Genomic DNA, 26,582 nt, shown 5'->3' on the forward strand with positions numbered 1-26,582 from the left:
GCCTCTGGTCTAATTCCTGTAGCAAATGTTGCTTGCCCCCCGCCCACTTCTCTTAGACTCAAACCAAGTACATCAGGACCAAATGGCATAAAAGAGAGTCTATAAGCAAAAAAGAGAACATTCTTCTTTATAAGAGGTTTGAGGAATCGCTGGAGTTAAGCCAGGGTTTGGCAAACATGGAGGAAATGGATTCTATGCAGTGGCAAAAGATCGCTACCGAGGACCTCAGGCAAGGTGGCTCTCTCTGGGTAGAAATGAAGTCTCCAGTGTTTCTGGCAGGTAAGGGCCATCGCCACCGTTTTTTTTGACCCTTACACGTAGGCAACTGAGAAAGATTAATATTTAACATTGTGTGATCATTTACTACTGTGTGTCAGCTGCATGCAACGCAAAGATGACCTCATTTGATCTTCGAAATAACCTATGAGGTAAGGCCTGAGACAGAGAGGATAAGTGACCTTCCCAAGGTCACACAGTAGGTGGCAGAGCCAGGATCTGAATCCAGACTGAGTGCAGAGGCCCCTACTGGCTGTGAAGGGAGCCAGAGCACCGAGTTTGGCCAGACTTCTGGTCACCAAAGCATCACCACAGCTGAACTGAATACTTTATTCCGTGCAGCCGATAAGCTCGTTCCACCTCACCACTCATCCCCCAAAATCGGGTCCAAAGCATTTTTGTGAATATATTTTTGACAGCTACCGTCCTCCCCCAACATAACACACCAGCCCCCCAGGCAGTGGTGAGGGGGCACAGGCTCTGCTGTCCCAGAGGTCTGGGTCATATCCTAGCTCTACTAGTGTCTGTGTAAACTTGAGCAATATATTTAATCTCTTTTTAAGCCCCAGTTTTCTCCTCTGCAAACTGGGAAAAATGACAGGCTTGTTGTGAGATGACTGGAGATCAGCTATGAAAAGCTATGAGCACAATGTTTGGCAATAGTACAAGTCCGGTAAATATTCGCCACTATTATTCTACATGAACAAGCTAATGCTATTTGCTGACGCAGTCAAAGTAATGCCGTGTTTCTCAAACTTCAATCCACAGTAAATACATTTGACTTCAGGGCACATATACCTGTACATATGCGTGTGCATATAGAGCAGGGGCGTCCAAACTGCGGCCCGCGGGCCAACTGCGGCCCATGATCCATTGTTAATTGGCCCGCAGCAAATTCCAAAAATATATTCAGTTTACTTAAATAAACCAGGTGACGCAATACGTACTTCACCTCGAGTGAGTGGCCCAGCTGTTTGAGTATTTTACTGCATATGGCCTTTGGTGAAAAACGTTGAACAAAGTTTGGACACCCCTGAGAAAAATATTTTCACAAACCAATACTTGTCCTTACTACATAAGATGATGCACTCTAATATTCTCTATTCTATTTCGTTTTGTAAATGCTGGCAATGATTCCATTTCGTTTTTGACACACTATCGAGTCATGACCTACATTTTGAAAAACATGGGTAGAGTAGGAGTAGGTTAGAGCTTTGAAATTACAGTTCCACCGCTCACTGCCTCACTCTGTGAGCCCAGGCAAGGTACCGCATCTCTCTGAGCCTTGTTTCATCATCTACAGATTGGGGATAATGGCCCCTACCTTTGCAGGCCTGTTGAGGGGACTGGAGGTAAAGCAAGCACAGCAAAGCAGGTGCTCAGTAAGTAGCACTTGTTAGATTCCACTAAAAAAATGTAACACTCAACTCTTTTAAAACTTTGACGCACACGCCATATACAGAATGAGGTGCCCTGGATGCCTGCCCCTCGGAGCCATGCTTGGGCATGAGTTATTTAAATTGATCATGAACAGGCCCTCTGGTTTATGTCAGGGTTTCACCTTCTCTCTAAATTCTGAACCTCTCCCAGAAATCAAGAGAAAAGTGGAAGAAAGAGTAGCTGGTACATTTCACCACACATCCACTGGGCAACAGGCATTCCGTTGGTGGCCATGGGGTGTCAGGGATGGCCAGGAATAGTGGGAACCACCCTCCATGGAAGCACCGCCCCCCTCCGTCCAGCATACATCATGACTTTCTCCACCACTGCTCTTTCGGAACGCAACTGTGCCCTGATAAAGGTGCCGCCTGTGCATTTGCCCAACCCAGGGCCCTGACTGCCAGGTAGGTGGGGGCCTATGCTCAGGCTGCCCCATAGACTCACAGAGCACAGAGCTTTCTAGAATGCTCTCCACTTTCACATGGGGAAAATTTGTCCCAGGGAGGTGAAAAGACTTGCCCAAGTTTGCTCAGCAAGAGAGAACTAGAACCCTGGATCCATTGCGGAAATAATCCACTGCTCTTGCAACTTACAGCCAGATGATGCCCTTGGCTGAGAGATAATAGTGGTGACAATGACAATGCTGGCATACTGGGCAGTGGACATTTGAGTGTCCACGCCCTAGCATTCCTTCTGGACTTCACCAGTATAACATCAGAAAGCGCTGGACTGCCCTGGATGGTTCCAGAACAACCATGTGTGACTGAACTTACTTGAAACCATAGAACTCCCAACCTAAATGAACATTTTCACCTTGGTAAGAGGTGAAATGCGGCTACTCTGCTTTTATTTCCCAGTACCTGGTTAAAACTTCTCTTGCTGACAGTGTCAGCCTCACTGTCCTACCTCATTTTGGACACAAAGAAAAGCGATTCCTTCTCAATTCACCGTGCATGACTAGAAACAATGCGTGGCTATTTCTAGAAAACAGAGTTCTCTCTCAAAGGACAATTATGTGCAACTATTGATCATATTCAGATATATGAGCTGTCAATCCTGAAAGTAATTCCCAAAGACAGAGCCGAGAAGAGAAAGTTCCTTGCATCAAATTCTTTGAGGCAATAGCAGAATGCTTGAAATACATTTGCAACTCCTCCCCACAACAGATGGCTGCTTGGAAAAGGTTGATATTCATTTGGATTAGTTAGTTCTTGTATATGTGTTAACAATCAGTGCCTTTTTCATAAGTCATACATATCTCAGTTACCTGAGTGTCCCCTCAGGCAGAAAATCTCCATGAGTCAGGTGTCCCCAAGAAGGGCAGAATCCTCGCATGGGCCGTGGGACATTGTATTTCCTTCATACTTGGCCTGGGGAACCTGTATTCCTTGTGTATAAACATTTTGTTAAAACACTACTTACTTAACATTTCAAAGGCAACACCTTCAACAAAAGTATATGAATTTTGAACCCAGACTGGACAATTAGAATCTCCCCGTTTTTCCCTACTTGATAGACATAGAGAAAATGACCTTTGAGGAACTCTGCTATAAATATCCAAAGATGGCCATAGAGAAGATCAGTGATGACTACAAAATATATTGTGAAAAAGCACCTAAGATAGGTAAGTGTTTGAACTCACAGAAAGATTGGCGACAACTGGCTAAGGGAGAATCTCCAAACTCAATGGGTTATAAGGCAAAAGAGGAACCATGCTTTGTTTGAAATGAGGAATAGTCAGACCATGCCTGTTTTTCAATCCTACAAAGCCATAGGAAGGCATCGTGAAAATGAGATGCGATTATAAAATGAGGATAATAATGAAAATTGTTCATTACTACTTTCTTACCTCGTTATTACTTGGAGGTTTTACATAATGCAAATTTGTCTTCTTCGAAGTTTCCTGGAGTCAGAGATGTGTGAAAGGAGGTTTGTTGGGGCGTGTTCTTAGCTATAACACCTGTAAGGGAATGAGGAAAGTAGGACTGGACACACACAGGTAGACGCTGAACTGCGAGGCAGTTGCAGAAGACCTCAGCAGCTCCCAGAGGAAGCTCTAAAGCCAGGTGGCCCTCCAGTTGTCCCTCATGGAGTCAAGGGACCTTTGTACCTCCACATTGACTCTTATGGGATGTGGCTGCCCCTAGGCAGGATATAACCTTGGGTAGGGCAGTGCCCTTTCATGGAGGCAACTCCCAGAATGAGTTTCAGGACTTCTTTCTTGCATTGCTGACTTGATGTACTTTGTTAGTTTTAGGAAAATTTCCGTTATTATCTCTTCAGATATTTGTCGTGCTCTGTTCAATTTCTGTCCTCCTTCTGTTAATCTTACTACACATATTTTCGACATTTCAGCCATATGCCATATGTCTCATATGCTTTAGTCTGTATTTTCTATTTTGTCCTCTTTGGCTCTTACTCCTAGTTCAGCAGTTCTCACTTCAGCTATGTATAGTTTGGCATTCTACCCATTTATTTATTCTTAATTTTCCACATTTCAGTTATTAAACTTTTTGTTTTGGGAATTTCTAGTTTTTCCTTTTTATGAAGTTCAATCTTTGTTATATTTTTTCCTCTTTTAATTCCTTAACCTATATTAATGATAGTAATTTTAAAGTTCACATTTGGATTTCCTGTGTGTATTTCAAATGTCATACTTTTTCGCCTTGGTTTTTGGTCAAATCTTTTTGAATACCGTGTTATTTCAGCTTTATCTGTGAACGTTGTCGGTACAAATTTGTAGAAATAATGTGAGGCTTGGGTGATGTTTTTTCCTCCAGAGAGGGTTTCATTTTCTTCTGGCACACACTGAACTAATAGCATCCAGAGATTTGAAAGGCTGGGGTGCTTCTCTTTCATTGTTTTGCATTTTTGCCCTCTTCTGCCCTGAGAGTGTGCCAAATTTGCTGTATTTCTCGGTAGCAATGATCATCATTGTCAAATGCTTTGGAAGTAAAAGCAGTGCCCAAAGATTTTTTTGCCCATTTTCTAAGTGCCTGTGGCCTTATCTTCTGTCTGACACTGCAGATGCCTCAAGGGAAGCATCAAGTATTGGTGGTACCTTTACCTTTCTGGTTTTTAACTTTCTCTTTATTTAGAATCGCTGTGTTTTTATTTTGTTTTGTATTAATTTCTTACAGGCTTACTTCTGAATTTTAAAGTGTGTTATTTTTTATCCAGCATTTCTAGGTGTTTTTTTATTGGGAGGTTTCTTGGGTTTCTTTTGGGTTTTTTGATGTCGAGTCTTCCATAGTCTGGATTTTATTTTTTCACCAATTTAATTGCATTTATCGAGCTCTATCGTATATTGTTTTCAATCCTTTTTGTATGCTGTCTGTTACTGAAAGTATTACCAAACCACACAAAAATTTCCTTTGGGGGTACATTCTATTTAATAAATAGTTTAGTGCATTGACTATATACCTAGGCCAGGTTCTAATTTCTGGAGGTGAAATGAGTAATATGCCATCCTCTCCCTTAATGAGTCGATAGTCTATATTTTCTTCTATAATATTAACCTCAAAGGGCTCTTCAAATAGTAAAATCCTTAGAATTTATCATTCTTCAACAGTCATGTTTTAATATATTTTTTGAAATAATCGTTTCTGAGTGGCAACAGGGAGCCAGACACCCACTCTAACTTGTGTGTGGTGTGGTAGAATACCACTTGAGAAAACTGCAGTGGAATCAGGGTCCGCAGGAAAGAGAATAGTTTTAATGAAAGCAAGAAGATGGAGGGAACTCTTAACAAAGAGGTCAAGAATCTGTGAGAGTTCGCTGATGACACAACAGGAGTTCCAGAGGGCAAGTGGGAGGGTTTAGGATGGGACAGCAGAGGTGTATCCAGGAGGACAGTCATGTGGAGGATGGTCCAGTAAAAGTGGCTGATTGGGGGATCAGCACCAAAATGACATTTGGTGTTGAAATGACAGGGAGAAATATGATGGACTCGGTTTCAGCAGTCGTCTAAGGAAGGTAGGCTGCAGGCCTAATTGCCAACAGACTTACATAGCACAGCCTGGACTGATATTAGTGTCAGGGATGAAAATCATCCCTACGTCTCTTCTTAGCATGAATGGCCAGAGATGACAGCAGTTGTGGGGACTGTGGTTTTCCCACCTGCCCTCAGCGTCTTGTAAATGTCCTTGCTACTTTGCTCCTTCTTAGTCTCTGCAATGTGCTTTGTAACATGGCGTTGCCCAACTGTGTGATTTTTTTTCCCATTAGATTTTACAGTGAAAATTTTCAGAGAACCAAAGATGCCTTCACCCCCTGTTAGGCAAATGTCTTTGAAAAGGATTGGTGCAAGGAAGCCTTCGTTAGAACGACCCAGGTAAGACACAGGAGCTGGCCACAGCAACACCTCTTGGCCTAAGTTCTCTTTAATCTCAACATGTGTAATGCTGAACTTATTTTTCTGTGTGTAGGTTTCCATACTCTTTTCCATATATCATACATACAGGCACAGGCATACTTTGTATTTTAAATCATTATTTAGCTTCTCGGATTGGCACCATGCAATGTATATTATACAATAACTTTTTCTTATAACAAACTATCATAAACATCCTTTCGTGTCAGTATGTGTGAATCTACCTCCTTCCATAGTATGGATGTAGCATGATTTAATTAACTACATCTTTTTATGGACATTCACACTTTCATTTTTCATTGCTATCAATAGTCCCACAATAAAAATCTTTTTACATATATCCTTGCCTATTTGTGTTTTTCTGGATTCTGTGCTTCTGTAGTAGCTTCCTAATTAGGAGTAAGTTCCTTACTTCATGTTTCCCGCCTTGTAATCAATCGTAGAGTCAGCCTCTGATAAGGTTTCACTGCTCGGCAAAGATTCTGTCGCCCTTTCTTTCAGGAGTGCCCACTCCCCTTTCTTTCCATTTACCTTAGTGCTACCTCTATGTAAAAAGTTCTCCAAACGTGTGTCTTCTATGACTTCCCTCTCCTCTAAAACACTAAATCCCTAAGATAGAGCACAAAGCACTTATCACATACTATTTTTTACTGTTCTTTATTTTTCAGGTATGTTTTCTACCTTCTTGACTATAATTTTCTTGTAAGCCATGCCATTCATTCAGTAATTCCTTGTTTTTATTCAGTAATTATCTATTAATGACTCACTGTATGGAAAGTTCTCTTCTAGAGGATAGAGAAATATTAGCACATACAAATTTGGTAGTCAAGGTCACTCGCAGAATATTTGCATATAGAAAGCTCCCAGAAGTATGTTTTTAGTTACCATTCATATTCATTGGGAGTGATAAGTCCTCTGTCTCTTCTAAATACTTTGGATAGGTCTTCCACCCTTTCAAGGAACTGACGTTAATCCCCGAGGTTCAATCATTTATCCCTTTTGCTGTTCCAATTTGTACCACCCATCGCTTTCCACTATGTCTACAGAAATACCTATTTTCCACGTTAGTTGAGTATGAGTATCACAGAAGTCTTTTCTAAATCATGTATTCACAAGATCATTAAATGCTAGAAGGAATTTGCAGGATTATATAGTCCAGTTTCATGTCTTGAGTTAAAGCCACAGCGAATGGCCTAGATGTACCACAGTTGCAACTCTCTTAAACCTTGTCCCTAGTCCTCATTCAATGTAACAAACAGTTAGTTATTGACCATACACTGTGTCCCAGACATTCTTTGGGTGCTAATGATACACACAAAAAAATAAGACATGGTCCTTGCCTTTAATCTAATACATACTAAATAAACTACAAAGCTCACCTTTAAATACTATTGTAAAATATTAATTAATTACTATGAGAATATAGTGGAAAGAGGAAGCTTTGAGTGAGGATTCGGAAAAGTTAGAGCATCAGAAGAAGCTCTGATCGGCATGTAAGAATTCAATTGCAAAGAAATGGGAGTATTTTGTTGGTAGGGCTAAACCTTCCAAACTGGAGAAGTGACACAAAAATATAGACTCAGAAATATGAATGTGGTATTTAAAGAGCTGAAAATAGTTCGGTGGTATTAAAGTGCAGAATGCGTGGGGAGAAGGGACCTAAAGCATAACATTAGAAAGCTAGACTGAGACCAGAATAACTGAAAGAATTCTTGAGACTTGAGTGAATGATTAAGGAATTTGTATTGATTAAATGGTAATAAAGATTCATAGGGGTTGTTGGAACAGGAGTAGCAAAAATACCTATTATATGGATTTAAAAAATATTACTCTGGCAGAAAAAGCAATGGTCACATGAGGAGTCAAAAGACTCAGAGACAGAAGACAGAAATAATAGAAGGTTGTTGCAGTTTTTGGACAAGTGATCGTAAAGGCTTGAAGTAAACGGTAGGAATGGGTATATAAGATACAGATTTTGAAAACACTGAAGATGAGGAATTAGATTTCTGGAACGGTGGAGTAAGAACCTCCCAAATTGTCTCCCCATAAAAACCATGATAAAACTGGGCAAACCTGTCAAAAAATTTTAGAACTCTATAAATTATATTATCTAAAATTTCAGTTAAAAATATTATGGTACCTTACCCCCCCTACACCCCCAAAGAAAACAAGAATACCCACAGGAAAGTATGGCTCGTACACAGAGGAAAAAAAGCAGTTATTAGAAACTGTCTCCGATGTGATTCAGATATTGGACTCACTAAAGACTTCCACATAATATGTTCAATAAACTAAAGGAAACCATGTTTAAAAAATTAAAGGAAAGTATAATGACACTGAAAGACTGCCAATTGGGGGGGGTGGGTTGAATCCACAATGTAAAAAGAGTGTTTCCTTGCGGGGAAATAAACTATCCCCTTTAAAATTCCCCTTTAAAATACCTCTCTTTCTCCTCTATTGGGGTTATCCAATGATTGGACCAAGCTTAGGATGGATCCATAAAAGTTTATCTCCAAGGAAACAGAGTAATCAATTCCTTCATCTTGATCTTCACACACACGATGAAGGCCCCCAGCGTGGGAGAAGCCCTCCCCCTTGCCCTAATAGCAGCAGAGCCCATGGTCACCATCCCATTCTCTCCACCAATGATGCTGTTTTGTTTTCCAGAAACTTGGCAGAAGTCCTCCTAAATCCTCAACACTTGGAGTTTTTCAAGGAGTTCCTCAAAGAACGGAAGGCCGATAGCCCACTGCAATTCCTGATAGCCTTACAGAAGATTAGCACTGAGACAAATGAAAAGAATTACAAGTCTCTCTTTGAAAATATGATCAAGACTTTCTTCCATGGCAAAGTCTCTCCCGGTATGCATCGTCTTCTCCTGGTACTGTTGGCTTCTCCCTTGACTATCTTCTCGCGTCTGGACAAGAGCCGGTCTTAATGTGAGCCCCCTGAGAGAGCAGAACAGAGCAATGGCCACACGAGGCAGTATTGAGACAGAAATGAAGGGGAACCATGAAATAGAGAACAATAAGTCCCACGTGTATTACTAGTAAAAGAAGCCGAGTGCAAGACATTTGCACTTGTATGTGAAATACGCCCGTCTATCCTCTCATTTAGCTTTACTCAACCCTAAAAATAGGATTTTATTTCATCTTTATAAGGTATGGATCAATAGCTCTATTTTACTAATGACGAAGGTGAAACAGAGGCTAACTAACTTATCCGACTGGTGGAAGTTGAATTTAAACTCAGGTCATTTGACCTTCAAATCAACTAGACTGGAGTTAGATCAAAATCGAGCTAGCTGTGTGCAAAACTGGAGTGTCCATCACCCATCAGATATAAAGAGAGCTGTACCAGGAAGGAGAACTGTCTCCCTGAAAATCCTCATAAACTTTGTCTTGTTTTCTTGCCTAAGGTAGGAGGGTCAATCTGACCCTTGTAAATTCATCTTGGCCAGAAGCAGATGGTGCCCTAAAGTACTGACCTATCAGCCTAGAGGGAAACAAAAGGGGGTGGGCACGATCCCATCCTGGGGGTAAACACATCTGTAGCAAAGTACTGAAGATAAAACCTCCTATTTTGGCCCAGATGACCAGAGGGAGTGGTTTTTGGCTTGTGGTAAACCAAGATCAGGTTATAGATTTTATAAAAATATAAAAAGAGCGAAAATTGGCAAATCTTTATTTGTAAGAAATATTGATTTGTTAAGTCTCGGAATATCAAGTTGTGTACATTGTTTTGAATGAGCTGGAAGAGAAAAAAGAGTATGCAGATCCTGGATAAGTTTTCAAGTCTTATGAATGAAAACAATAGTCTTTGAACACCTGGAGAGTCATAGTCTCTTTACAATCCTCATTTGTAATCTTGGATTCCCCATCTCTCCCAGCAATTTAACTTAAATCCTTTGTTCTATTGTTCTCTTCCTAAACCCAAAACTTGAAAGTCGCGCAGAAATGAATCTCTTAAACATTTCTTCCCCTTTTTACACACTTATCCTTGAAATTTCAGTGGAAGTAAACCAGGACGGTATTTACTCTACAGATAAACTTGCATATAACATGCCAAAGATGCTTTTGAGATTGAACTAAAGGAAACCATGTGAAACAAATTGTGGCAAGCTCAGAATCTAACCAGATTGAGAATAAGGGACTGTAAAACTCTAAAATGAAAAAAACACAAAACAAAAACCACCAGCTGCCTCAGAAATGGTTGACAAGGAGATGATAGCTTTCTCTCTCTCTCTCATGTTTCTTAGAAGAAGTGCTGCAGTGCGATGCCCCTATTATCAAAGAAATTGGTCAGCTCCATCGTATCAGCATGCCCTCCCTGGTAGTGCTCCAGGGCTGTGTAATGAAATCTCTGGAGGCAAAGTGGTGAGTATTGCCTGGAAAAGGCGGTAGGTCTTTCCAGAGCTGCTCACTGGCCCCCGAAAGCCACGTTATTCCAGGAGGCTCATAATTCATCCACCGAGTTTATTGCCAGAGCTTCCCGACAAAAGAAAAGCCACTTATCTTGAACCTTCTTACCTACCTACCATATATGCACACGCGCGTGCACACACACACACTTCTGTTCATTTGCCTGAACAAGGAACAATACGATATTGATCAGGAAGGCTAGGCTGACATTCGCAAAGGATTGAAATGGTAAGCAGGGTGTTTTTGAGTATCTCCCCATTCCCCAAGTCCCACTTCCACTTCCTCCAAAAGCCAAGCTAGGTTTGCTGGGACTGTTCCTTTTTATGTGCCAGGTGTTTGCCTTGTTTGATGCTCTTGGTCTCCTTCCGGCAGGTTTAAAGATTACCAGGCACTGTTCCCAGCTTCTTCCACTCAGGAGGCTCAGCCTGAAGCACAAGCTTTGCCCAGGAATCTCTCGAAGGCGGCAGCCACGCACTTACAGCAATCCCAGGTTGGTGAGGAAGACGGGGCCAGACAGCCATTGCCTGGGCGGGCATTGTAGATCCTACAGAATCGTTAACGCTGGTAGCTTATGCAATCACCAAAACAACTACCCTTTGGGGTAGGGTTTTAAAACCCCATTGTACAAAGGAGGAGCGTGAGTCTCAGAGAAATGGTTACAGTGGGAATTTCAGGAAGTCCCTCTCTTCACTATCTGTGTGACAGGCCCAGGAGGACCAAAATGTCAGGATTTTTTTTTACCGCTGAAACTTAGTTTGGAGGACATGGATGGGCCTTGAAGGCAAATAGGTTTGATGAGCCTCACATATAAATTAAACTAATTTAACATGTAAATTAAACTAATTTACCTGCCCAGACACTGGCATAATGGAACAATTTAGCCTCCATGTACCCTGGTGAGCCCCTCACTGTATGACCAAGAGCAGGCCTTGCACATGTGTCCTGCAGACAAGCAACTGTTAGAGAGAGAATGCAAAGGGTTACGAGCAGGCCATTTCTTTCTTCCACACTCATCGGTTAGCTCTCATTCTTTCTCCCATGGGAGAAGAGGAAAGGGAAGAAAGAGAAGACTCTGTTATTCAGGAAAGTCTTTTCATGTGACTTGAGGAAAAAAAGCCATGCTTCACTTAGATAACCCCTTGCTCAGTATGTTGTAGAGTTACTTCCCATCAGAAAAATTTGAGCCCAGCTCTGACTCTTAAGACTCTTGCTCGGGTATCTCTGATAATAGCACTTATTATGCTCATTGGTCCAATACTCCAGATAGGGAAATGGGCTGCTCTGTCCTTTCTCCTTTTTATTTACTCTGTGCACAAATCAACTCCATGTCAGGGTACCACGAATGATCATGTAGCATATTAAAAAAAATACTGCATCCAGAACCAGGATGCTTTGTTTTAATTTCAGGTCTCCCTGTTCTTAGGTAAGAAAAGATCAAAAGAAACCAACATGTATATAATGCCTACTTTGTGACAAGCACTGCATGAGTTCTCACATATCATCACTCACCCTCACCACCACCCAAAGGCTATTTTTTCTATCTTACACGTGGAAACATTGAGACACAGCTTAAGTAAATGGACCCAAATTGCACAATTAGGGTGAAGCTAGGCTCCCGACTCAAAGTTTCTTTTTATTCTTTTTTCAATAAACATGTAGATTTATTTTGAATCAGTGATACACGATGCAGATCGGTTTTGCAGTTTTTAATGAACTGAAATCGAAATTTCTAAATCCAGCAGTGTCTGCCTGTGCAACAAATATCTTAAGGTAAAATAAGGTATTTTGATAGGACTCCATCTGCATGAACAAATCAGATGAAATACCTGGAAAAGTTTCTATATACCTTCTGGATTAAAAAACACCCCAAATTATTAATGGCTCCAGATACTAAATTGCTAAAGGAGATGAGGCAAAGTCTGTGAGTTCTGTTGTAAGAGCTCTTCTTGCAAAATCTCACTAGTTCCATATTATATGATTTTGTTGTTAGAACAGTATTCAAAATTACAGACAATGACAGGCTTCATCAGCTACATTTTCACAAAAATTGCTATATGTGTTGACATTCAGGTGTGACAGGTAAATGTATCTGGTTAAATGACAATTATGCCACTGCAGCTAATTTTTGCCACCTTGGGAGGAGTGAAAATCCTGCATGCTTTCAAATGAATCTTATGTCTTAAAGCACTCGCTGAAAACTTCAGACTCAAAATGTCTGATCCTGAATCCAGTGGGTTTTGTCCTTCGCCACTGGCTCTCTAAAGCCGCGCTCACATTGAAGGTCGCTCTCTGTAGAATGAGACAACTAAACTAGTTGATCAACAAGCTTCTTTCTGGTTCTCAGTATTGGTTTCTCCAGGGGTCAATAAACTGGAGAATGGTGACTGGGTATCTATGCAGAAATGGATGAAGAAACTTATAAAATGCATTTGTATGTGATGTATGAATGTCTGCATATAATGATGTTTCTTTTTTTTCATGCTTAGAAATCGTTTTACTCATTTCCTTATTTCTTCAACATTTCAAAATCTGTCTGAGCCATTATTTCCTTCTCGTGAGTCACGCTTACCTCTGCCCTCTGTTTCTTCCTGTTTTTAGCGCTCACATTCCCTCTCCCAACCACGGCATCTCAAATCTTCACTGTTGAAAGACCGTGGTACCAAGATCATTGCCAATGGCCCCAGACACGCCTGGTTGAAGCCGGAATCTTCTACCCACCAACTGCTTAATCTGGGGAAGGTTATATAAGTTCTCTGACCTGAGTTTTCCTCCCCTTTAAATTGGTGCTAAAAAGTCTTGCTTAGAAAGGAGGTGTTGTGAGGATTGCATGTAATGAATGTCAAGTTTAGGGCACAGAGTGGACTCTCAGTGGACAGCAGCTATACTAATGAATATGTCATACCCCTCCCTCTTTCCCCAGAAGAGAGGCTGGCTGAAAATGATCAGCTTCATCAAGAGCTTTTGCAAGTACCGCAGATTTGTGTCTAATGTCAATAAGCGCCAGGAATTTGAAGCATATCTTCACCAGGAATTACACAATAACAAAGAAAGTGAGTCACTTCTCTATTTACTCCCCTTACCTGTTGCTATTTCAGTCACAAGGATTAGCCCAGATATGCAGAGCTATTGCTTTGAGCCATGCCCCTGTTCGCCTGGGGTCTAGCAAGAACCCTAGGTCCTGGGTGCAAAGTCAAGTCCAGACCTGCCAAGAGAGGGTGGGACCCCTACTGGCTTCTCAGGGAACCAGAAAGGGTGGGGAATGACTAGTCTAAAGCACTGTGAGAGCTCACATTACACAAAACTCTTTCCTTATGTTGTTTGTTCATGGCAGAGATTTATTAAATTACTTCATTCATTCATTCCAACACCCTTTTTGAGAATGTGGCAGGCACTTTGTGGGGTGCTGGGAATGCAGTAGTGAATATGCAGCATAGGATCTGCCATCAAGGCACCTACAGTTTTGAGAGCAAGACAAAAGAAGTGCAAGAGATGTTACAGCCAGAGTGCTTGGGTTCGAATCTGCCCCTTTCTAACTGAAGAGCCTTTTGAAAGTGACTTTGTACCTCAGTTTCCTCATCTGTTGAATGGAAATAATAATTGTGCCTATCCCCTAGGGTTGTTGTGAGGATTAAGCAAGTTAATACATGTAAAGCGTCTTAGAATTACTCTTGGCAATAGTAAGTGCTATAGGATTAGCGAGTGTTCTTGCTGTTCCTATATGATTGTGAGGAAGGATCCCAAGTATAGTTGCAGGGAGACCCTAGTTAGTCAAGGGAGAGGATCAGGGAGGAATTCTCCCAGAAAATGACATAAAGTTGAGTTTTCAGGAACAAGCAAGTTAGGCGGGCAAAATAGGAGGGGAGTAATTTCTAGGTCTGCGTAGAACCCTAAAATAAGAAAGAGGATGGTACAATTCAGGAACTGCAGGGCCAAGTGGACTAGAGACTAATGAGACACGGAAGTGTCTGAGACAGACCGGAGGGATCGATAGTGACAAATCGCGTCTCTCTTGATGACTTTTGAGTTATTCCAACTTTCACTTTGAGATCTCACATGTGGAATCTAAAGAACAAAATAAATAAGCAAACCAGACGCAGACTCATAGATACAGAGAACAAAATGACGGTTGCCAGAGGGGAGGGGGGTTGGGGAGCCAGGTGAAAAGGTGAGGGGATTAAGAAATACGAATTGGTAGGTACAAAATAGTCACGGATATAAAGTACAGCATAAGGAATATAGTCAACAATGTTGCAACAACTATGTTAACTACAACGAGCATTTATTTCTATTAGATAAGCACCAGGAAAACACCTTTCAATATTCAATTTTTTTTTTTGGAATGTCTGTTTCCATACCATCTGAGAAGATGGCTTTTTCAGCAGCCCTTCAAGTCTAAGGGAAAGGTTGAGTCCAATGGTGGGGAATCACTATTTTAATAGGCCCCAAGGTGGGTCCACAGTTTCTTTTCTTCATTTTAGTTATGCCCAAGTCAAAGGCTTCAGGCTTGAGTGACCTGACCTAGCTAGATGGTAATTCCTTCCTCTTTCTCTTTCAGATATGTCTGCACCCCCAAACATACCAGGACGCCAAACCCCATGTCACTCAAATGTCGGGAGTGCAGACCAGGAGAATGGAGATATAATCCTTACAAAGCGACGCATATTTGGCCACAGGATTGTCATTGTCAATTTTGCAGTCAATGATTTATATTTCTTTTCTGAAATGGAGAAGTAAGTTCCCATCATTCCTTCCCCTTGGGGCTTTCCATGCTTAATACCTCCCAGCAAAGACTGGAGTGCCCTATAAGTGGCACAGTGATTTCTGAAAAATCTCACTGAATGCTATCATTGTATCAGTTTCCACCATTCTTTCCTTTGGGTCCTAAAAGATCTTCAGTATTCTGGAATCCCCAATATTGAAATGCACTTACTTATTTATACCCAGGAAATAGAATCCTTTTTTTCTATTTTTCATTAAGCCCTCTTAAGTAGCATCATTGGACCAAAGTTCTTTAGTTAAAGCAAAGAATTATAATAATAAAGCTTTTGTGTTTGTGCATGACATTAAACAGATATTTTAAGGTTGAAAGATATTAATGTACGTTTACTCACCTGTCAAACTTTTGATGTAAAGCCAAAGCCATTCCTCTAATTGGAAGTCCCATATTTTTTTTTGTATATACCAATCCCCAAAATGCTATCTACTACAGTGGAACAAGAATGTAAAGATTACTGCAAAGCAACTTAATCCTTCTGGATTTTTATACTTGTCTTTGCAATTTTTTAAATTGCCTTGTCACACCTAACTCAACAGCAATTTTTTAAAAAAGCAACTTGCCTTTGTTGGAACATTCCAAAGCATTCCAATTTGTTTTCACAGAAACAACAAATACCTTTCTTTCCTTATTCATATTTTGTCAATTTTCATAAGTTACAAATTACAGTAATAAGTGCCGCAGGCAAAAATATTTGGGAAGAAACATGAATAGCTCTCAGTAAATGTCTGCCCCAAGGAATTGGAGAAATGTCAGCGTGTTCTAGAGAAGGTACCACAATATATAGCGTCAACATCAGTCAGTCAGGGGCATCTGTCAGTGCGTTTCGTGGAAGTGCAGACCACCTGGTAACTCAGCACATCAATTAGGGGCATTGGGTTAAGAGCCCAAGTAAGGACTTCGCTCAGTTCCGCAAACACTTACGAATTGCTGGATCATTCTCAGGCACTGGATTTGGTATTGGAGATATCAAAAACCACCAAGACATGCTCTCTGTCCTCCAAGATCCCGCAGAAATGGGGGTAGCAGAAAAGACACAAATAAAATTAGGACGTGGGATGATATGTGGTATGGTGGAGTCCGGCCCAGGAAGTGCATGTAGACAACTGAGCCCTCACGTATGGCTTCTTGGGAGACAGGTAACCTAAGCTGAATTTTGAAGAATGAGTAGGGCTTAGTGAGATGTAAAAAAAGAAAATGAATGCAAGAGAGGCATGTGGGGAGCAGAAAGCAATACCAGTCAGAATGAACAGCCTCCCCTGCTGCTCCAAGTCTGTCGCCATCGTCTCTACGTTCTCACTTGCCCCTACGAACCGTTCTCTGCACAGCGGCCAGACAGCCTTTTAATAGTGTCAACCTGGTAATAGCACTCTCCTGCCTAAAATGTTCCAGTGGCTTCCCACGGCCACTGGATTCAAGTCCAAACTTTCTCCAGTTGCCTAACTCGCTCTAGGAGCAGCCCTACCTGCATCTCGGAGCTCGCTTCCTGCCGCTGGCCACTTGCCCCAGCTCCAGCTATGGGGCTCTGCTCCCCCTGTGCCCACTGATTTTGCACTCACTGCTGCCTTTGTGGGAAGATGCCCCTGGACTCAGGTCTTCAAATGACTGTCCTTTCTCATTGTTCCCAGTCTCAGTGCCCGCCCCCTTCCCAATTACATCATGTCCTTTTGTTATCGTCATAGCACTACCGGTTATTTAATTGTTCACTTATTTACTTATATGTCCTCTTCCCCTCATTGATTGCGAGCTCCTGGAAAGCAGGACTGTTTACTTTGTTCACTGCTGAATCCCTACTCTTGGGACTGTGCCTTGCACAGAGTAAACCCTTAATAAATAAATATTTGCTGATTGAATAAACGAGTGGACATACAAAACGAGCTTAATAGGAAAAGCTTGGTATCCCACTATTAGGAAGACTTTGAATGGTTAAGATTTAAAATGGCCTGAGAGAAGGGAACTGTGTACTTAAATGAAGATAAGGTATAATGGACAGATATTTAATGGCTAGTAAAATAATATGTTGCTAGGAGACAGACTGTAGAATGGCAGTTGCCAGGGGCTGGGGGAAGTGGAGAATGGGAGTTAGTGTTTAATGGAATTTTAGTTTGGGAAGATGAAGAAAGGTCTGGAGAGGACGTGGTTTTGATCATACAACAGTGCGGATGTACCGAAGGCTGCTGAACTGCACAATTAAAAACGGTGACACTGGTCAATGTTATGTCATGTACAGTTCACTACAGTGAAAATCAATGAAGAAAAGGAATGTGTGGCTTTGCAGAGAGGTGGGAATTGTGAGCAGGCCGCACAGGAGGGGAAAGGAAGAACAAGACAGCCCTTAGCCCCGGAAACTGGTGCAGGGGCCAGGATGGGTAAGGAAGGGAGGATGGGGTAAATTAGAGAGTTTGGGGTGAAGAACTACACTTGAACACACGTTTCGCATATTATCTGACGTGCTAGGGGCTCAATTCGTATTTGCCAATAGAACAACCTGGCCCAGGATTGGGCCCTGGCTTTTTTTTTTTTTTTTTTTTTTTTAGGCCAGAACTAGGTCTGGGCTGGCTGCTCTCTTTAGTCACCGCTTTCATCTTTGCTGTCTTCCTACTCACTGCCTCTTTTTAGATTTAACAATTTGGTGAGTTCAGCTCATGTGCTGCAAATCAACCGGGCCTACAACGAGAATGACGTGATCCTGATGAAGGCCAAAATCAACATCATCCTGAAGCTCTTCCTGAACTCGGAGATCCCTCCAAAGTTAAGGGTAAGGGCGACATCTGCTCCTCTCTGGCCTTGTGCCAAGAAGCATCCCCCACAAGAACCCTGAAAGCTAGTTGCCAGGTACCTCCTAAGTCCTGGGTCAGCCAGATGTCCTTTCCCTAGCAGCCCCCAAAAAGCTTCTGCCTTCTGGGGAGGGGGTGGTTTTGAAGGTCCTTGGGGGCCAAAGTGGTGTTCTGCTTTCCCTGGAGCCTCTGCCAGTGACAGGCTCCCCCTCTGTGGGTAGGTGAACATCTCGGAGTCCCACAAGGATGCCATTCTTGCTGCCATTACAGAGGGCAACCTAGATCGCAGCATCTTCCACGGGGCGATCATGTCCCTCTTCCCCGTCATCATGTACTTCTGGAAAAGGTAACTCTCCCCTCACCTGAGGACCGGGAGGTCCTTGGACTTTGTAGAGAGTTTTCTGCCTTCCTGCAGCCCTCGGTTTCACTGTTTCCAGGTCCGTGGTGTGTCGTTCCACTGGTACTCCATCCTCACACTCCCACACGGAACACTCAATCTTAGGGTGGAAGGCCACGTAAGACTGGGGAACAGAATGCCTGGCTCCCACCTCTCTCTCCCCCGGGCTTGCTAGGAACAAAGGTGCTAGTTAGGTTTTTGTAGGTTCCCCTGCAAGGGTCCTGGTGGACCCCAGCCATTTGGGAGAAATTCTGTCAAGGCTTACGCAATGGCGCTCATGCTTAAGGAACCTCGTGGGGGCTGTGAGCCAGAGGAGGTTCGCTGTGTTATGCCTAGAGCCCATAATTACCAGTAAGGGCACAGTTGCTGGATATTTCGATTTTCAAGAGGCACTAGAAATTCAGATGTTTATATCATATCTCCCAAGGTTAAAGTAGCAAATGGGGCAACTAACTCCAAACTGAAACATGGTGAGGAAACTGTCAAGGCCAAAAACCAAAAATGAAACAAAATACCTGCAGGACAAATGCAGTGGTGCCCACTGATTCCTAACCTGTCCTGTCAGTGTTTGGGCTCAGAGACTGGCCTAGGTCCTCCCAGCTGACTCATGAGGCTATTCACTCCTGCCGTCTGCTGCGGCTCCGGCTCAGACCCTCCACACGGTGAATGGCAGAGCCCTGGGTAATAATGACGACAGGATGACTGGCTGAGATGGGCCCAGACCAGGCTAATGGGGGAGGTTAGATTATTACTGTGATTCCAGCTCTTGGTGGTTTCCTGCTCCCACACACACAAAAAAATTATTATTAAATAGAAGTGTAAAGGTTGCCTACCAATTAGCAACCTATATTTTTAAATCCCTAAGATAATAAGTTATTTAATACAGGATTGGAAGAAATGAAAAAAAAAATCTAAGTTCAAGATAACCAGTTGAGCCTTTTGAGCACCCAATGTTATCTAGCACTTTCTTCTAGACTTGATTCTAGTTCTGCTAACCAGACCTAAATAGAATTTCATCCTGAAACTTCCTGGAGGACCAGAAACCCCTGGGAAATACGTATATGCTGCTTCTGGCTTGAGTCACGCTCAGCTCTGTCTCATCTCTGTTTAGGAAGTGTAAGGGTCCTTCACAGAGGCTTTGAATTCTAATCCTCATGCAGCTGGTTCTTGACTTGCTCTCCTATATGTTTAGAGAGAGTTTTATATTGTGCAAACTATGTCTACATCTATGACCGCAAATGAACCTCTCAACAACCCTATGAGTGGGTGACTCAAAGTATTATTATCCCCATTTTGTAGATGAGGAAACTGAGGTTCAGAGTGGTTAAGGGACTTGCCTAGGTAAGTGGTACCACTTCGTAAGTCGTAAAACCAGGATTAGATACCAGGTCTCTTGGTCTCTTAAGCATCATTAAGAATGAATCCATGGCATATTGGGAGGTCAGTGACAGGAGGGAGACCCAGGTCAGTGAATAGAATAGGAGAAACCAACTGTGATCTGATAGAATGCCCCTTGGGGAGGAAGAAGGAAGGCAGCAGTCAAGACCACCAGAGCCAAGGCTGGATAGAAAACAAATCCAGTCTTAACCAAGACCAGCCTCCAAGGGGTCCAAGCCAAGGGCAGGCTGAGGGAGCAGGGGGTTAGGGACTAGGGAGGAAGAGATGGAGAGTGTTGTATAACAGTGCTCAGGCTGCAGTAAGTATGCGAGTTCATGTAAGGAGCCAGGTCTACTCCAAGGAGAGGGCCGATGGGAAGGAGGTGAAGGGGTCAATGTTCTCAGTAAGGGACAGGGTGGAAACCAGAGACTGGGTCCTGAGGGGGCCAGTCAGACACGCTGGCTGCACCAAGTGGGGTTCGATAGGGAGCTCAGAGTCTGATGCTCAAGCAAGCACCCCAGGGTAGATTCTTTACAGACTCCATTCACTGGTGATTCCCGAAGGAAGCCCCAACGTACTGCCCGTGCCAGGCCCTCCCTGGAGCCATGCCTGGATAAAGAGGAGGCCACCGAAGAAGGGCTTCTGACAGGCAGCATTCTGCGGCCAGGGGCTCTCGTCTTCTCTGCTGGACACCCCACTCTCTGTGAGGGCTGGTCCGGACCCCGTTTCCCTGTACTCAGTGTTCCAGCCCCCTCAGCGGTGGTTTCTGCCTGTGACAAAAGCCATTCTTCTCACAGGTTTTGCTCCTGGAAGGCAACCCGCTCTTACTTCCAGTACAGGGGGAAGAAGTCCAAGGACAGAAAAACTCCTCCTAAGTCTGGACTGGTAAACAAGTACCCACCTTGGAACGGAGGTAAGCTCCACCACGACCCACCGCCCCATTCTCTAGCAAATGAGACTCATGAAGGGAAAGCAAGGGCCTGCAGGCCCGGCTGTAAGGCTTCCCAGAGGGTGTTTGCTGGAGCGGTGGGCATCATGTTAACTTGGCCTCAGAGAAACATTAGGTATATTTTATCTGTGGCTACCAGTGCTGGCAAAAGGGTGCCCCACCCATGGACAGCTTGCTGGCAGTACCTCCCAGGATGCCTCTGGATATGGTGGGGAAATGGAGGTGGTGACCTGCTTTATTGCTCTTTAGGAAGATCCTGCTCCAATTGTCTCCCTACCATTTGAAAACCATCTGTGTTATAGTGTTAAGGGAGAAAATTAAAAAGTGGATGTAGAGTATAATTTTAATGTGGTAAATAAATATATATATTTTTAATGCAACCATAGGATAAGCTTAGAAATAAAAATAAAGTGTTAATAGGACTATCTCTGGTTGGTGTGGCTATGAGAAATTTATATTATATTTACATGAAATTTATATTACTAATGTATTATTAATCATACGTTATACTGTTTATAAATGAATAAATGTGTGTTTGAGAACACATACATGTCTTCGTAGCACAGGGCAGTTAAACCCAGGCCCTTTCCCAATACCCACACTGAGATCAGTACTTGAGCGAAAAGGAATTTAAAGAGAGGGAGGAGAGTGCATGGGGCAGTGTCTGGGGAGCGTAAGCCTGGGTCTCTGCAGAGGAAAGTTCTGGGAACCAAAGAGCACAGGTCTGTGAACCTGGGAACAGAACCGGCATCAGAATAAAACATAGAGTTAGGACAGGAGTCTTAAAAACGGCAGCTCACTGTCCCATGATGCAGCAGAGCGTTCTGTTGTGTTAGCTCATAACTGGCCTAACCCTCACGTCCATGTCCCCAGATGGTCACCCCTGCCCCCACTCCATCCCTCACAAACAAAGATGCCACCCCCTTCTCGGAGCACAAATGAGGGCCCTGGAGACCTAAATCCATCTCTGGCTGTAGAGCCCAGCTCCTGCCCCTCTGAGAGGGTCCTCACCTCAGTAGGAAACAACTCACCCACCTCCCTGGCAGCAGCCACCCCTGTGATCAAGCAACATGGCTTATTATCCTTGTCTCTGACTTGTGACATGTCACATCAGCAGACTGACGTCAGCAATCTTTAAGGATGTGGGCCACAGGTGCAAGGGCTTATTTAGGAGGGAGGGGTAGGGGGAGAGGGAGGGAGCAATAAGAGGAGAAAGAGGAAAGTGGACATTCAGGGCAGACACATGATACTTGCTCCAAGGAGCAAGAAAATGCCCCTCGTGGTAGCTAAAGAACGCCCAACCTTTGGTTCATTTCCTGTGCTGAGCTCCAGGGAGGTAAAACCCCGAGTCTTTTCTGGTCTCAGAAGTTGCAAACAGGCCGCAGGACACTCTGAATTAAGAAGCCAGGCCACTCGGGTTCTAGGCCTGGAGAGTTATGTTCGTGTGTGAACTGAGGGACCTTAAGCATCTTGCTTCCCCTTCTGCAGCCTCAGACCCCTGATCTCAGATACAGAGGTTTGGATTTAGATAATATTCTTTCATTAGCATTCTGTAATCCAAGGCGTGTGGAACAGGAGCCTTCTTTGCTTACTTAGAAAGATTTATTTTGTCGAGTATTGCTGTAAGGGCTTTCAATGCTCCCCCTTCTTTCTTCCCCAGGAGACTATACCGTCTTAAGATTCACCTTGCTCAAAGGTATGGAATGGCTGCAGCCTCAACAGCGGGATGTAATAGCAAGTCCAGCCCAGAATTGTGAGTTGGAGTTGGGAACCCCACTGATATTAAAAGCCCACTACTCAATTAGAGAGTGACCTTAAGGCCAGCTTAGCCAATCTCCTTATTGGCCAGGAGGAGACTGAGATCCCCAAAACGTGAAGTGACTTGCTCAGAATCACACAGCTTGTGAATGGCAGGGATGGGGTGGAAAGCGGGTCTCCTGACTGTCTTCGCAGGGGTCGGTGCGCAGCTCTCATTAGAATAACCATATCTTCTTGATTCTCTTATAGCCCCTTGAAGGTGGGTACCTTAAACTTCTCTGTGTTTCTGCTGCCTCCTCTGCCCATTTCCAGGTGTGGTGTGTGAGATTTATTAAGAGACGATCATAATATCCCTGTTGTTAGTTTCCTCCCCCCCTCCCCCTCCCCCATGAGGGCACCTGCGGGATTGCACAGGACCTCCAACCCGTACTTCCTGCTTCCTGGAAGGTCCTGCTGCTGATCTCCTTACGCCTGTCATAAGCACTCTGGTGCTAGAACACCGTGTTGGGGACGTGTTATATCCTTTTTCTTCCCCATCTTCAGCCTCTAAGAGTCAATTCCGTTCCCTTGTTTCCTCCTGGTCGCGCCCAACAAGCCTTTCCTTTCTGTCCCCTTGTCAGCTTCTATTTCCATGTTGGGATACTCCTTCTCTGAAATACCAGCTTGCCTGGCCTGCCCATTTGCATATATCCCCTTGTGGCTTAATGCAGAGGCCATTCTGGAACATTGACCCATAGGGCCCAAACAGCCCTAAAGTCTGGTGATTCTAGCGTTCATCTGGCCTAATTTCCTTATTTTACTCCCCTGGGTCAATGGAGTTGGTGTCATGACATTTGCATCCAGACAAAATGTCTCCTAGGACAAAAATTTTACAGCATACAAACCAGGCCTCCTTCCTCTTCCTGGAGCATCTCTGTTTGACCTTCACTTTCCCAATTCCTTCCCTGAAAGCTGTCTTGGGGTGGGCCTCCCTGGGCTGGAGGTCCTCCGGTAAGTGTCTGTGCCCTGAGTTGTGATGGAGTTTTTCTCTGTATTTGTCTTTAGCTTCATCGAGCAACCTGACCCAGCTAAGACATTCCCTCTCCACTGTGCAGCTGAGTCCTGTCCCGGGGTAGGCATGAGCTGGAAGTCTCGTCTTCATCCAAGCATACAGTGGGAGAGGGGGGAGAAACTTCCCAGAGACCTAGCTCCCCCTCCTGACACTCCTGGCATATAGACCCAAGAAGTTGAGCTTGCTGCTTCCAGAGAGGCCTGTAGTCGGGGTGTTTTCTCTAGGGGTGTCCCCACCCACCTCCATTAGGACAGGCATTTTTAGGAAGTTGAAGCCCCCTGACCCACCTTCCAGTAGAACACTCTTGCTGGGGGAAGAGTGTCTCAGATGGTCTTTCATTGATGGCTTCCCTAATCCTCCAGCCTTCTGGGTCAGATGCATAAGATGGAGAAAAATGAAGAGGTATCCTTCTGCTGGGTAGGATATTGGCATTAAGAACAGAAAGGACTTGAGCCTGTCCAAACCTGATTTCAGCCTAACTCACTTCTGCACAAGCATCAAAGTAGGACTGGTGTTACGTCAGGGCTCTGGGGGAATCCTTAGGGAGTCATGGAAACTACAGCTGAGCAGGGTTGAAGAGCTGAGATCAAGGTTATAGATCACAAACTCTGTGAATGGCGGGCCTGGTTTCCTCACCAGCCATCCCCCCTTCTCAGACCTGCTGTAATTCCGAGGATTTTGGAGCTTTCCAGGCATCATTGGCCAGTGTTGATGCCTGGAAGACAAGCCAGGTACTTTGGAGCTCTTTGTAGGGAAAGGCAATGCATAGCTTCAGAAGATACAAGCTCTTGGGGGAAGAAGATGAGACTAAGAATGGGAAGGACCCTGCCCTGAAGGCAAAGGGTTTTGGTTTTGGTTGTTGCCATTCCTAACGTGAATGACAGCAACACACCAGCAGAGAGTATAACATCAGTTACCTCTTTGCCATGGTGGTAACTGACCACTACTCGCTTCCTTCAGACAAAAATTCTCCAGCACCAAAAGGGAGAAGAAGTAATCTGGTCAGGCCCCCAAGAGAGGCACGTCATCTCTCAGAAGCCTCCTAACGCTGTCAGAAGCTTTTCTGGTCAGAAATGAAATGCTCTGGTGCCATCTGCCCTGGAAAGATGAGTGGGGTGACAGCCCAGACACGGCAGGACCAGACTACAGTGGGTAAGATGTGGGTGGCAAGCATGAAGGGAACACCTCTGCCCTCCCCAATCCTGGGGGTCCTATCAGAGATGGTCTTTCCACAGTGGCCATGTCAGGAGACTTGGTTCTAGTCTTACTCTGTAACAGCATGGCCTTGAGAACCCCTGACTCAAGGTTGTGAAAGAATCCTATGACAAGTGTACGTAGATGGCATTAAACAAACTAGGAAGCAAGGTGCTCTTTTTATCAGCAGTGACAGATGGGGTCTCTTCATGTTGGGATCTCCCATTTGGACAATGACTCACATACATTGTCTCAGCAAATCCTCAGACCCCTGTGAGTCACCATGTCAGAAATTGTTTATTTTTAACCAGCTGAAGGACTGACACACACGGAAGGTAAGTGACTTTCCCAAGAATGCTAGCAGAGTTTGGACTAGAATATACCACTTCTGAATCGTTGGCTACTTCTCTCTGTGGCCACCATCTATGCAATTTTTCATGCACAAAAGGAATCATTGTTCTCTGGAGTGCCGTTCATTTGCCAATTCATAGATAAAGAGACTCTTTGGAAACATTTTTGACCTAAAAGCCTAAATTCGTGTTATAGTTTTGGAATGACTAGCCCCATTTTCTGTCCTTTGAAGAAAACCAGGAGTAAAATGATAGTCAGTCAGAATATCCTAAACGAACCCTCCACCTGAGAGAATTGAGGAGAGGTTGGTTCCCGGACTCCATGGCGTGCAGAACAAGGAAAGACTGGAAAGCTTATTGGAGAATCCTTTCAAATTTCCAGCCACCATTTCCTGCTATGCTGATGTCCTTTATTTCCTAGACTCTTCTCAAAGAATGAAAAATGTGATGTTAAGCCAGGGCTCACAATGAGGGACTCTGAGATCATGAGGGTGGGGCTGTGATTGGGACCCGTCCATCATGACCATAGAAGGTGGTGACTAGAGGAAATCTGGCTTTAAATGAGGTGTGGGGACCCTCTCAGGCCACTGGGAGAAGGCCCAGCAAGGCAAGCATTCAGCACAAGAAGGGCCCAAAAGTAGGTAGGGAGGCTAGGGTTCCAGAACGGCTTCAGCTAACTGGCGGAGCAGAGGGCATGCGACAGAATTCCAGCACCTAAAACCCAGGCAAGGAACTAGCGTGAGATGCCAGGAAAAGAGTAGAAAAGAGCCCTATTACTGGACTGGAAGGACCAAACATGAGCTTGGTCAAAAAGGAACAGGTCAAGAGCCCACATGTAGACCAGAGAGTGTGTTAGGCCAGCAACAAGGTGATTGGTGAGGATCTAGGAACATACTCAGAGTCTCGTGCCTAAACACCCTCACCTTGGACTGAGGCAAGGTGACCTACAGACTTGCCGTAGGTGGGTCCCCCTGAAGGGAAAGAAAGATCATTCAACGGACTCATTTGGAGCTGTGATCGTTGCTCCTTTCTTAGTTCTCTCTCTGCACACTCACCCTTGGATGGATTCATGGGCAGATATGCAAGCACAATGCAAACATGTTATTTTAAAAGCCTCGCGATACTTAATAGGACCACACTGAATAGGATAAAAGCTCTGTTCTTTTATTGAGTCTTGCTGATTTCTTCCTTTGGTTTCCTATACCCTCTCACCTCAGAGATCCCAGGTCTAGGATGTTCCAACACCAGATTTAGGCTAGTGTCACCAAAACCAATCACCTATAAAATGCAGGCGGGTAATATAAATGAGGAAAGCAACCCGTGAGGGAGAAGGGCGTGGTAGAGACTGGTGAATTTGAAAACACATCTCAGAGGGGACAGCAACAGTTAGCTCCAGGCAGCCAGTCAACCCAGGGTTGCCAGAGCTGCTTACTTGGGGTAAAAAAA

The 26,582-nt window shown here is 43.9% G+C and overlaps 1 protein-coding gene across 1 annotated transcript in view; it reads left to right on the forward strand.

Moving 5' to 3' along the window:
* The window catches only part of RGSL1 (regulator of G protein signaling like 1), an 86,944-nt gene extending 60,362 nt beyond the window's left edge, over positions 1-26,582 (forward strand). The window contains exons 11-24 of the mRNA XM_074322193.1: positions 57-279; positions 3,233-3,340; positions 5,944-6,049; positions 8,756-8,949; positions 10,347-10,464; positions 10,882-10,999; positions 13,430-13,559; positions 15,065-15,239; positions 17,903-18,041; positions 18,282-18,406; positions 20,632-20,747; positions 22,444-22,536; positions 23,586-23,652; positions 24,553-26,582. Coding sequence (XP_074178294.1) covers positions 57-279; positions 3,233-3,340; positions 5,944-6,049; positions 8,756-8,949; positions 10,347-10,464; positions 10,882-10,999; positions 13,430-13,559; positions 15,065-15,239; positions 17,903-18,041; positions 18,282-18,406; positions 20,632-20,747; positions 22,444-22,536; positions 23,586-23,652; positions 24,553-24,589 — 1,749 coding nt within the window. The 3' untranslated portion in view covers positions 24,590-26,582. The remainder of the gene's footprint in view (positions 1-56; positions 280-3,232; positions 3,341-5,943; positions 6,050-8,755; positions 8,950-10,346; positions 10,465-10,881; positions 11,000-13,429; positions 13,560-15,064; positions 15,240-17,902; positions 18,042-18,281; positions 18,407-20,631; positions 20,748-22,443; positions 22,537-23,585; positions 23,653-24,552) is intronic.

This window comes from Rhinolophus sinicus, linkage group LG17 (assembly GCF_036562045.2).
Source record: "Rhinolophus sinicus isolate RSC01 linkage group LG17, ASM3656204v1, whole genome shotgun sequence".
NCBI classification, from domain to species: domain Eukaryota; kingdom Metazoa; phylum Chordata; class Mammalia; order Chiroptera; family Rhinolophidae; genus Rhinolophus; species Rhinolophus sinicus.